This window comes from Ooceraea biroi, chromosome 7, assembly GCF_003672135.1.
Source record: "Ooceraea biroi isolate clonal line C1 chromosome 7, Obir_v5.4, whole genome shotgun sequence".
NCBI classification, from domain to species: Eukaryota; Metazoa; Arthropoda; class Insecta; order Hymenoptera; family Formicidae; genus Ooceraea; species Ooceraea biroi.
In genome coordinates, this window is record NC_039512.1 from 5775533 (window position 1) to 5788373 (window position 12841).

Below are 12841 nucleotides of genomic sequence, written 5' to 3' on the forward strand. Positions count from 1 at the left end.
AATACCAGTTTACGTCGGCAAAGGTTCTGGATGAAAAGTGGTGGTTCTATTGAACGGAAAGTGAGTAGGATTTATCAAAAAGATCTTTGTTTCCGTGAAGATGCACTTGTCAGATTAGCTGGCCGGCAAGAAGAATTAATGGTGCAGCTAACTCAATAATGCAAGGCCGCGAGGTATTAGGACGAAAACGGTTCCTTCGACACGACCTCGTGATATGCAAATACGATGAAATATATGGACATTTTAATGCCTTTTACTTACATTATCTTGAAAAACCTCATGCAAGTTTTCCTCAGTATAGTTTCTCGACACGATGACCCTCGCGTGTGTGAAGGCCAAACTAATCCTCGAGATTGTAAGTTTTAAGTGTAGTATATTATACCGACCATTAATCACGAATATAAATGAATCATTTTTTATACATACGAATAATTAAATAGCCGTCTGCAATGCAACTCCTATATAAAAGTTATATTAAAACAAAATTAATATAGAATTAATTGAAAAATTAAATTCTATTTATATTCACATTTTTTGATTCGCTAAAAATCTTTAATTTCAATTGCGCATAAATAAAAAAATAAAGAAAATTGAAAAATAAAAAATTGATTAATATACTCTTTTATTTTTGTCAAGTTATTTATTTCAAATAAAACAGTATTCTGAAAAATAAGGAAATCCTCTTTTACTGGTGTTTATATCGAATGAACCAAACACGCCGAGATTAGTACCACTGCTATTTCTGCGTATGCGTCTGTTACATTTTGTGTGCACAGTCAGCTTTGTCCGAAACCATAAACAGCTCTTTATGCGCGTTAATTCATATATGGATTCACATATACCCGTCCTTCACAAATCCATATTGTGGATTTATGCATATCGCTCATAAATATAATTGTAAATTATACTGCAGTTAATACACGATGCTCAAATAAACGCATAATAATTAAAAATTCAATTTTAAGATATAAGTTTTAAGATAATATTTTATTTAGACTTTTAAGTAATTAGTATTTATAGACCTTTAAGTAACTTTTATAACGAAAGTAACTTTTATAACGTCTCAACAAAAAATTGTTTCTTGACAAGAATAATCGTATGATAATTTATTCATTAACTACTTTCACGCATAAATAATTCTATTAAGATCCATTTTTGAAATTAAGCAAAAGAAGGATCAACCAAGACTTATCCATCTACGTTTAAAGAGTTCCATTTGGAAGGCACCATTTATCACTGTGAGATGCCTGCCAGAGGGAAATCGATTACGCATTGGTCAAAGAATTTCCCGATGAAAATTTATCACCCACGGTTTAGGATACTCCGTATACAGGATCAAATGTTTGGAGTATTGGCAATATCTCTGCATGCGCGGCTAAAATTTCTCAAGTGCACGCGGAACGCATCCATCCTCGTGACCCTGGACAACCCAATCTCCGGATTTAGCAGTACGGAGTTTTGCCTGGGATTCATCGAGGCAAGTTTACCGAAATACAGTTGCAGACGTACCGGATTTGCAGGATGGGATCGTATTGACCGGATCGTTAAAAAAAAGAGAAGGATAACAGACCGCTGGAAGATGTGCTCCATAAAGCGATAAAGACTTAATCCGCAGAAAAATGTGGATGATGTTCACGTGGAAAACACAATAATGCAGCGATACTTTGCTATAATAGAATTGCAGCTTAAAGTTTCACTGCAAAGTTTACGACGTATGTGAAAATGAGTGTATTAGAAACCTAAAAGACAAATGATTATCACTTTAACGCAAAGAATAGGTTTTTTCATGAAGAGTGAGCCATTGCAGTTTATGGCCCGTTCTGCTGCTTTTATCATATCTCTTTTTCTATATATTTTTATTATATATTCTTTATATATTTTTACCAACATGGCGCTGATACAAAAGCATGCAATAAAAAATGTATCTATCCATATACAAGCGTATTTTTACAATGTGCATTTTATGCCACAACTATTACTAAAATTAGAAAGGATTAAAAATTCGTAAACGCTACGATTTTCATTATTGAAAATATTCCGGAAAGTGATCAATGATCCGCGTATCCCACGTAACAACACCGTGGGGAAACATTTTCGCTAATAATGAATATATCAAAGAGAACGACGGATTCATCATCGCGTTAATATTACACGAAGTCATAAAACGCATAATCCATTATTGCAAAAGGGTTGAAAGTAAAATAATGACTGACGAAAGTGTGCACGAGAGAGTATCAAAATATGTACGTTTTATTTATCGCCGACGTTGATAAAGCGAAACTCCTGTAATGCTATTATGAAGTGCGCGTTACAAGACAGCGCACGCGTTAACCCGCTGGGACATCAATCCGTCTCGCAAGCAGCCCCCGTTGTGCATCCTTCGTGAGATAAGGCTACCAGATTTTCCTTCCGACCGAAATAACGCGAAATAAGCAAGAAACTAAGGACCTCATTATTTCGGCAACATTTTCCAAAATAAATATTTATGCATTTTTTAAATAAATCTGTTCTATAATATTACAGTTTGTTGTACTCTGTATAAGCAATAAGCTTAATATAGATAAATTGTCGGTAAGCTCGTGGATAATCGGTAAGCTCGTTAATAAAGCAAATGAGGCAAATAAAAGGTTCTACATTGCTACCTAATTTTCATGGCTTATCGTAAACTCTTTTATTAGCTTCTATTTTATCGTTGGGGGAACCATCGCAGACATCGAAGAGGGGAAATACGCTAAAGTATCGATATCCTTAAAAGGATTATAAAGAGTAGCATGAATGAGAAGACATTCCTAATGATTCAATATGATATAATAATAACAACAATAATAATAATAATAATGAGACAATTCGCGCGTTTATGTTATGCACGTTATGCATGCAGAATTCTCACCTGTATGTCCGTCTGTAAGTGGTGCGGGATGTCATGCAATTCCAGGGAGTCGCAGTCCGCCTGTAACATCGAGCGGATTCTGCTGTAGCGGCACTTCTTCACGGGCGGTTCCATGGCTTGCATGGCGCTCGGCGAGCCCAGCACCAACCTATCCGGCACCGTGGCCACGACGAAGCCCAGCAATAGGAACCCGTTAAAGAGTAGGATGCTCATATCTGCAACACAACCAGCGGAAACGCATGCTTGAACTTTGCTCGAATCGATCCTTGATCGGAGAAACTAATCAGTCGGAATGCACCGAACGGGCAGAGAACACTCGGGGGGATTGGCCTTTGTGGTGACCTCGCTATTTCGCAGCACATCTCACTAACTACGAATTTACGCATACTATATATATATGACTGTTACGAAATTTATTACATTAAATTTCTTATTATTAAATCAATAATTAAGTAATCCAGGTTTCGTCCAGTTTCGTTCAATATCCAGGTCACGTCTAAATGACGATCAAACTAAACGCTTATGACAGCACAACATAGCTTGTCGTATATTAATTTTATAGCAGGAATATAGGAGATCTTTGAAAAATAAAAAACAAGATTCTCTAAACCATCGCTACAATATTTGTATCGCCAGTTAAATGCAACCTAGATTATTTAATTAATGATCTAATATATGATATTATACCAATAACACATTTAGAATATTTTTCTTAATATCTGTATCTCTGTTCGATCAATATCCTCCCATCGAAAGACTCGCTTTTATGAGGGGGCGACGGTCGGCTTAAAGCAGTTAAAGGAAAGTTGATTAGTAGCTGCGAGATAGCTTGAAAAAAGGGGGAAAAATTGGGAAAAGTTTTCCAATCGCCCGAGCTATCTCCGTAACGTTCATTTACGTGCAGCTTCAGGTATTTCCGTAGCCTAATTAACCACCGTTCGAGAAGAGAAAAAGAGAAAGAAAAAGAGAACGTAAGAGAGATTCCATCGAGCGAATGGCTTTAGCTATCAGTATTGACCGTCGATTTGTGTCCGATGAGTGGATGGTATCTATACCGAGAGAACAGTTATAATTTTAACGCATAACGACCCTGTTTTCGGTCCAGATCGATCGGACAAACATGGGCAAACATTTTCGGTGGTCACCCGGTTATGCTATGCACTACCCGATGTCGTCGTCGAGGTGCAATTGCGAACGCTGACCCCTTATAGTCGGTTAAGTCGTCAGTCGAAATAGCTGGCCTGACCATTCGGTCCGTTGCTGTCGCTGTCGCCGCTGTCGCCGCCGTCACCGCTGTTACTACCGACGAAGTAATTTCCAGGTGGCGATTCCAACTTCCGCAGCTGCGGAGGAGAGAAAATTTCAGCCGCGTAAATTTTCGGACGCCACGGCGAAGCGAGATCACCGGGAGGAAGTTAACCGAACGAAGGAGTTAACAAGGCTCTTCCGTCTATTCCGGTAGTTGTACAATCGTTGTTGTAAAAGCGTAAAATTCATTCGACCGCGCTCCCAAAACCTCTGGTTCCCGTCAGTAATAACATTTGCCCGCGAATTTCAGTCGCAGGTGCTTTGCAACGCGCCGGGCACTCGCAGTGAGTGCACTTGGAGTCCCAAAACGTTTACTTCGTACTTGAGAGACTTGACATTTATGACGATTTCAGTTCTATCTCGAATGTCCTACGTGGAATGCAACTTTGGAAACTTCAAACGGATTTGAATATCTATGATAAATCCTACCATTATGCTTTATGAGAGGTCTACATTTTAAGTACTTATTGTAATCGTATTCGCTTCCGCTCGATATATTAAAAAAAAGCGAACATCTCTGGAACGTTTCTGCGATTTAAATGCATGTGTAAAATTTCATTGTATTATATTGTATATAATATTGCATCAATGTATTATTATATATTATCGTTATGATCATTATTTATTATTAAAAATATAATGTATATTTTTTTCATTCATTTTATGTAGATCATGCACACGCGGCGCCCTGTATATCGAGGCTGAATATCCTGCTCTTCTTTGCTCTTCTGCTGAGTCGTTCCGCGGAGGCGCGGCCATTGCGGATTTTTATCACGGAATTTATTGCGCATTTCGATGAGATAAAAATTTCATGGCGTTCCACCCGCTACCTAAGAGCTGGATATTATAGCGGGAAACCCAGCTTCTCTCGACCATAATTAAAATTAAATTGCAGTTAGCTAAGACGAAAGTGCTCTCTTCGCCGAAGCCGAAAGCTTAATAGCATTGCGTAGGATGCACGAGGAAACCGGAGGAGGGAAGGCGATGCGACTCCATGTTGCAGTTCGCCGCTTGTATAAAGGACGTCGTCGTCGTCGTCGACGACGACGACGACGACGACGATTGGATCTTCACCGACTTCTGTATATCTCACGCTCATTTGCTTGCATTCGAAAACGTTATTAATACAAATTGGAACGGCAGTCTGCCTCTTTATGGAAGTCTCGCCGAGCTACCCTCTCCAATACACCATCTTGATAATCAAACTTACTCCTTTGAGTAAGCACTGCGTGACATCTCTCTTTCTCTCTCCTTTTCTACGTTATTTTATGAAACAGCACGAACAGAATCGCATTAATTATAGAATTATCTGATAATTTTGCGAGATATTTCCCACTTAGTCGACCGCCAGCGAGTTATGTAATATAATACGAAATAATTCGTATATGATTATCAAAATTAAATATCTCTTTTAATTAAGATTGAAAATAATTTGTAAAATTAATTTTGTAAAATTAGTCAAAAATTAATTAGTAAAATTAGCAAGAGAATATATCTTTAGTTTCTTACATTTCTATGGATAAATCATAATGTTTTATACTGATATATGTAAATTTTAGCAAGTTATATCAAAAATTTTAATTAAACATAATATTAAAAATGAAGATATGCAATGTAGTTTCGATATTGCATTGATGCATCTGGAATATTAAATATTTGCCACATAAATATGAATTTTAAAATAATGCCTTAAAATAATTCTTTAAATTACATCGAGAAAAATACAGAGCTGCTGTATTCAAAATATTCTTTCCTCCTCGGATATTTCCGTTTGCAGGTTCCTTCTCGAGTTCTTGATAACAATATCGATGCAATATCGCCAGAAAGGGTTCAAAAGTATTCAAAGGCTTTTCTCTTGATCGTTCAATAATAACTGTGTACCGTGCCAAAGGCAGGAAACATGGAATGTTCCATTTGCGGATTGCTGTAAAATGTTATTTACCGATGAATGATGAATAAATATGACCCAGGTATTAATTTATTATCTGCATTTACTTTTGACGAGCCGTAAATAATATATTCGGTAATACGTTTCACGCTGGCGGTGCCAAATCGCACTTTCATTTCAGTCAATACAGCCAGAGAAATATGATTTAAAGGCACCAGGGATGCATTTCGAAAACACGAGATAAGAGTTCAAATAACCGAGTCGAATGTATAATAATATCGCGGGGCTAAAAATATCTCAAGCCGTTAATTAAATAGCCGATACGCACAATGCTGTGTATCACTCTTATCTTAGCTCGCGCTATAAGAATATCTGAAATCCAAGAAACGATTACGATTGACAGAGATGCGTTACTAAAATCCGGAATTATGTACTATCGTAAAACAGTAATCATGTTGCCTGAAACAGGACGACGATATTTAATGCCGTTTCAATAACTGCACACCGCAGATAGCGCTGGATCAATCTTTTTTCGAGAAGAAGCTAAAAAACATTCCCCAAACGGAAATTTGATTTTAACGCGAGGGCAAAACCGTTGCCGCGGCAGACGAATAATCGAATCTACCTGCGAAGTTCCAGCCGAGATTCGTGTCTTTGTGCATGCCGCGTGATTCGGAAGTTGATGCTATTGACAATGAAATAGCGTAGCGACTGCTGACACCGCGCCGGGAACTTATTTCCGGCGCGCGTGCCGCCGAGGGAAACAGGAGAGCGAATCCGTTTATAAGACGCCGTGATTCACAGCTCGTGCAGTTTGCAAGTTTTGAAAGAAACCGACGTGCTGTTTATTGTGCCAAGATCTGATGAACCGCAGAGGCGGTAGCGAGTTTCCAAGCCAACCCACGCTGCTTATCGGCCGAATATCAGCGATCGACCATCCGCAGATGCCTGTTAATATTCGTGCTGCGGAAGAAATTGAGCACGCGAGGTATTCCTAACACACGTGCACCAAGTTTCGGCGTTCCTGGAACATGTGTCAAACACGTGCCTCCATTTTAGCAGCGTCTCGAAAGAGAGAGAGAGAGAGAAGGTCGAATGCATGGAAAAAGTTGCTGCACACGTTCGAAAATGCTTTTACGAAATTCAGTTGAAACTGGGAAAACGGTTCAACAGCGAGAAATGTTCTTATGTATGCATTGATCGTTGGGAATGAGTGGCGAAGTTGTCGATGCTCATGCTATTGAGTTATGCGACTGATTTTTTTATGTTTTCGATAAAGCTTCTTCTGATGGAATATTTTTCAGTCGCTTGGCCGATACACCGCAGCAGACCAACTGTGAAATAAGGTGTAAAAAGGTTTTTTTTTAGGGAAATATCGATGGTCCATGAATGCGAGAGACTCGCTGAAGTATGTAATGCGATCGAAATACTCCTTCCGAGTGCAATTTTTAATTTAATTATACTGCAAACGGAAGCCCCTCAGACGATATTCAGCTGCGTCGGAGATTCGCTATAGGGCATAAATGAATAAAACTCTTCCGCGAATAAGACCGTCAGGCTCCGAGATTCCTCTGACTTACGGCGGCGAACATATATCAAGCTCCACTGCATAAGTAATCACGTCCTACGTTAAAATCTTTTAAATCTTCTCGTCAGGGAAGAAAAACTCGCCAAGTAACACCGAGGTTAAAAATCCGAAAAGAGACCGAAGCGAGACACGCGTACCACGTTACGAAAAGTAAATGTTTTATTTCAGAAGATGAAGGGAGAGGAAGAGAGGGTGAGAGAGAGAGAGAGAGAGGAGGAGGAGAGAGAAAGGAGCTGAAAGACGACAAGATTCTTTTTACTCTCTCGAGATCCGCACAAGCGGGCGAAGTAAAAATTTCATTTACATCTTAATTGGACCTTCTATTACGACATCTTTAATTCAATCTCCGGAGTGATACACCTTCCACCGGAAGTAGCACTCCGATTTTAGGGGCGGCGCGGCGCGGCGCGTCGCGGGGAGGCCTATTTGACGGCGTTTTATGCGACTCTCGCGGGCTCAAGACATGAACGAAAATAGACCGTGCTATCGACACGGTGCAAGCGGCACGATATTATGCGATCTACAGCAACAGGTCTGCGCAATGTTACGGGAGAACGAGTTCGATTTGGAGACGGCAGCAACGGCAGCAACGACAGCGGCTGCAGCAGGAATAGCAACGAGGGTGTCGGGCAACATACACACGTATTCACGACGCGTCGGCTTCGATTGGTGGACTCGTCGTTTCGACCGGAGCTAATTAATTCGCTCGCTCGCGCGGTTCCCGCCTCGACAAATGTCTACCCGCGATCTTAATTGAATCGGTCCACGGAGTGGAGAGATGTAGATATTCCCGGATAGGAAAAGTAACGCCCCTCCTGATCCCGCGACTGAATGGAGCCGACAAACACTTGGGCTGGATCGACAAGTGGGCTAACAAGCGCAAGATGGAAACGTAATATATACTGTTTGTAATATAGCACGTTGCTTCATTCTTATGTGTATGAATAGTTTGTGCGCGCGCGCGCGCATAGTTTATGCAGTGTGAACTTTGCATATTGGAGTATCGCGGTCCTAGCTGATCGAAACATGCTCCTAGACGCGATCTAGGTCACTTAATGCTGGTCTTATTGATTAGTGATATTATTAATGGGACCAAGAGAACGGAGTATCTTGTACTTGTTTATTTATGTTTTTCATCGCAACATTGCACGTTACAAGTTGCCAATACACTACAAGTCAATTTCAATTCGCGTGTCACTCTGGCTGACGAGAAAATGAGATTTAACGTAACGTATTTGACTCATTAAACATATTTGACAGATGACAAGCGATATCAGGATCTAAACAGAAGTGGAAGCACTCTGTTGATCGACTGCTGATGCAAATTATTCAGATTTTCAGATTTGACCTGAGTCCCACAATTTCAGAAAAGATTTTTGAACAGTCGTCGACATGAAAAATTCAGATTCTTCCTTTAACAGATAAAGGCACTGAAAGCTCTTTATTGCAGCGGTCTTCAATAACGTTCACCACTCGCCACATGTGGCGAATAGGTTATTGTACAGTACTATATTCTGCCGGGCAAAACAAACGACCGTATTGTACCCTCGCTATCTATGGATACCATTTAGAACCATTTAATCAATGCATATCTTTCCTTTCACAACGGAGCTTAATTAATTTTAACGGCGCAATCGTCGGTCGTGTACCTGCAAATTACGCGAATAATCTTCTTTTAGTCGATTGCTTTAATTTCCTTTTATATATTTTTCGTTACGTTTTACATTTATCTCAATTATCATTCACAGACAGACAGACAGACAGACAGACACAGACACAGACACACCATCACCATTTGTTACATAATAATAAGTGTGTGTGTGTGTGTGTGTGTGTGTGTGTGTATATATCTGAAATTCAAATATATTTAAGCTTTTATCGGTAAATTGAACGCCAATTTACAAATCGCGCATTTAGATAATGACGATCAACAATAATTACAATAATTGAAAGTAAATCCACAGTTCATATGGTTCTCGTTGATTCACGTTGGTCCCATTTATAATTCCATTCTCTTTCATAATCAATGCGTATAAAAAAATGCAAAAGAAGAACATCAAGATCCATGGGAGATTGAAATATTTACAGTTCATCATTGTTTCATGAATTCTATACCTGTCATGCGTTTTTGCACTAGGGCTAGTCAACCATCAGATGCAATTTGCAAACAGCGAGAAGCACACCGCTGCAATTTCCCTCAAATCGCCTCAGCCGCGCCATGCACAGTCTGTTAAATCAATATAAAGGCCCCAGTATTCGAACGTGTTCGCGCTTTTTATTGAAAAAAAGTATGAACCTCCTATTCTGTCTGATGTTATCAACGACGAATCGATAAACAGGCTAACGAGGTCAATGTACGCAAATATGATTAATTATGAAATCAGAAACGATACATATTTCGTATGCGCAGTAACGTTATTCTATCTTTTAACAGGATTCGTAGTCGACAGTCAAGATTGTTACTCATCACGACGAAAATAAAACGGTCGAAAATTCGGAATTTAATTTACAATAATTTATTTAATTTCCTATTGCATGTACTATTTGCGGTACACACAAACTCATTTTCAGACCAAGTGATATTTTTTTTATCATTGATATCATATTTTTATCACTGGCAGATGAAGTGCAAGAAAATAATTGTTGGTATTATTATATGAGCTTTATACTGATATTAAATTGCATTAAGTTTCACTAAAACAAATTCCCAGCTCATAAAAAGTGAAAAAATAGATAATTTTGACACATTAGCACACTTTATAACGTGTACCGTTTTTGATACGCGATACCGTTTTTGATGACCTGAAAATGACAATTCAAAAATATTGGCAATGTTGGAGACGTGTTAAAGAAGAATGTCTGCATTTACATGTCAAAAATCCTATCTATATATTTGTGTATTGCAAGTGTGACGTGATTCGAAAGATAAAAATATCGTGGTGTGATTAAAAGTCACTATCGATGGTCCTACGATGCGAGAATTTTATCGATCCGCGAATCCATAGTTAAATGATTCCGTTGATTGACGTACAGATTGCGGGAGATTGTAAAAATCAAGCGACGATCAAAACGCGAAACGCGCATTCGCGCTGATCTGAGAGCATCCAATAACGTTTTATTTTTATGGACTGGATGTGAATTTTTGCTTCAAAGGTAATACGAATTGGGTGACGTTTTTCGGTACGCGAAATAGCGAACTCTGAACTGGTAGCTTTTAACTCGATGATACGAAAAACGTTCAGCAGAGCAGAGGATTTTAAAATTTCATGAGACCTGTATACAAATTTGTCATCAAAATCTAATGTAAAAATAAAGAAGTAGATATGAGCTGCCCGACGATATCGAATCAATATTTACTGATAAACTCTTTACTAAACACGGCATCGATTCTCCCTCAGAAACAACGCAGCATCAAAGCAGTATTAGTTTCAAAGGGATTTTAAGAGCAGTTAGTTTTACGAGCAAAAGACAATTTGCAATTGGCGTTTCAGAAACGCGCTTCAATCGAGCGCCGAGCGCACTCCAGCTCTCAAAGCAGCAACGTTAAATGTGCGTTGACGGTGCGTCAAAGGCAATGAATTTTGTTTAATTAAAGCCCGTCCAAATTTAGTCCAAGGTAAGATCTCACCGAGGATTCGTTCTTCGAAACGTCAATTTAATCGCGCCTTCCGCCTTTTAATCGGACGCGGTACTCGAAAACTATTCGCGTCCCGACATTTTGATTGGGGGAGATAAATCATCCGGGCTGTACGCGCCTACCCCGATCCGATCCCGATCCCTAGCTCGCTCCGAGCGGAATCGCGCGTCGCAAGTTCGGTCGGCGGGAGTAATAAAAGCACCACGCGGCCTTTGAGCCACGTTCTCATTGCTACCGTCGTCCACGGAGCATCCGATTGAAGGCTTTGATCTGCCGAATGGTACACACGTTACACGTGCTGCCGCATCTTGATTTCCGTATACGACGTATCAGCGTACGCGCGCGCGCGCGTTATTGCGGCGCGCACTTGATTGCCGATCGCCTGAGCGGGTTCTTCTAATGTCCTCGATCGATCGGCACTGATCGAGGATGCGAATTCGTAGATCAATTGAAAGTGCTTAATAGCGCGAATCGTATTGGTCCTCACGGTGTCCTCGACGAACGCCGATAACCGATCGCGAGGACACACGCGTGCGCACTTGCGGCTCTTTTCTCTTTATTCCGACGTTGATCTCGCGGGATTCATGGATGCGATAATAGCCACTGGGGGGTTTTACGGGTTTTCTTCGCCCGTAAAAATAATACTTTGCCAACGTTATTCGATAGCTCATTATTGTAAAACTTGTTATTTATGATGCATAATAACAGATGCCGGCTGCCTCTTTGTATAATGTTCAGCTTCAATCTTTTTAGATGTTTCGATGTCAGAAAAGGATACAGACAGACACGATGAAAAAGATAAAATACGTTTGAGAAATTTATTTTTGTTTAAACGTGAAACGCAACAAGAGCTTTTTATCAGTTAGCTCTGCGAGGAGAATATTTTTATAAAATGTGTCGGCAAGAGGTACGTCGCAGTTTGTGGAAATAAAGAAGAACGCTGTCAGTGGAAGACGTATTTACTACTGGATATTTGTTCATTCGTTAACTCCTGTCACGCTATCAAAAACAAGATATCAAAAGCCAGGCATGATATCCGAATAAAGAACATTTCTGAAATAAACGAAGTGAATACAGAGCGAGTACGTTGCTTCGTATATACTTTCCGGAGTTGAAAATTTTATTTTATATTATATTTTTATTTGATTTTATATTTCAACCAGCAATACTGGCTCTGTTGTATTTTAGAAATATATTATTCCAACATTTCCAACACAAATCTTACTTTATAAACAATACATTGAATTACAAGTAAAGTGAAATGTAAACTGTAAATGCAAATAGTTATCCAAATTAATACAATAAGCGCTTGAAATTGTTGCACTTTTCATGATGCTTCTTTTTTTAGACTGAAAACCGAGGCATGTCCATTTCTTTTTTATATTTCATATCTCAACATGTATCTGCGATTTCTGAACTGCTACCCGTAATAGGTACTCTAAACTTATAAATAACGGCGGGAGGACTAAATGCAAGACGATCTGTGTGTTGCACGTAACGTAACACTAGCGTGTAAAATAGGGTGGCCAA

The 12841-nt window shown here is 39.4% G+C and overlaps 1 protein-coding gene across 1 annotated transcript in view; it reads right to left on the reverse strand.

Annotated features, from left to right (window-relative positions):
* LOC105282049 (slit homolog 3 protein) overlaps nt 1-12841 on the reverse strand; it is a 73740-nt gene that overhangs the window by 3496 nt on the left and 57403 nt on the right. The window contains exon 3 of the mRNA XM_011343733.3: nt 2891-3105. Coding sequence (XP_011342035.1) covers nt 2891-3105 — 215 coding nt within the window. The remainder of the gene's footprint in view (nt 1-2890; nt 3106-12841) is intronic.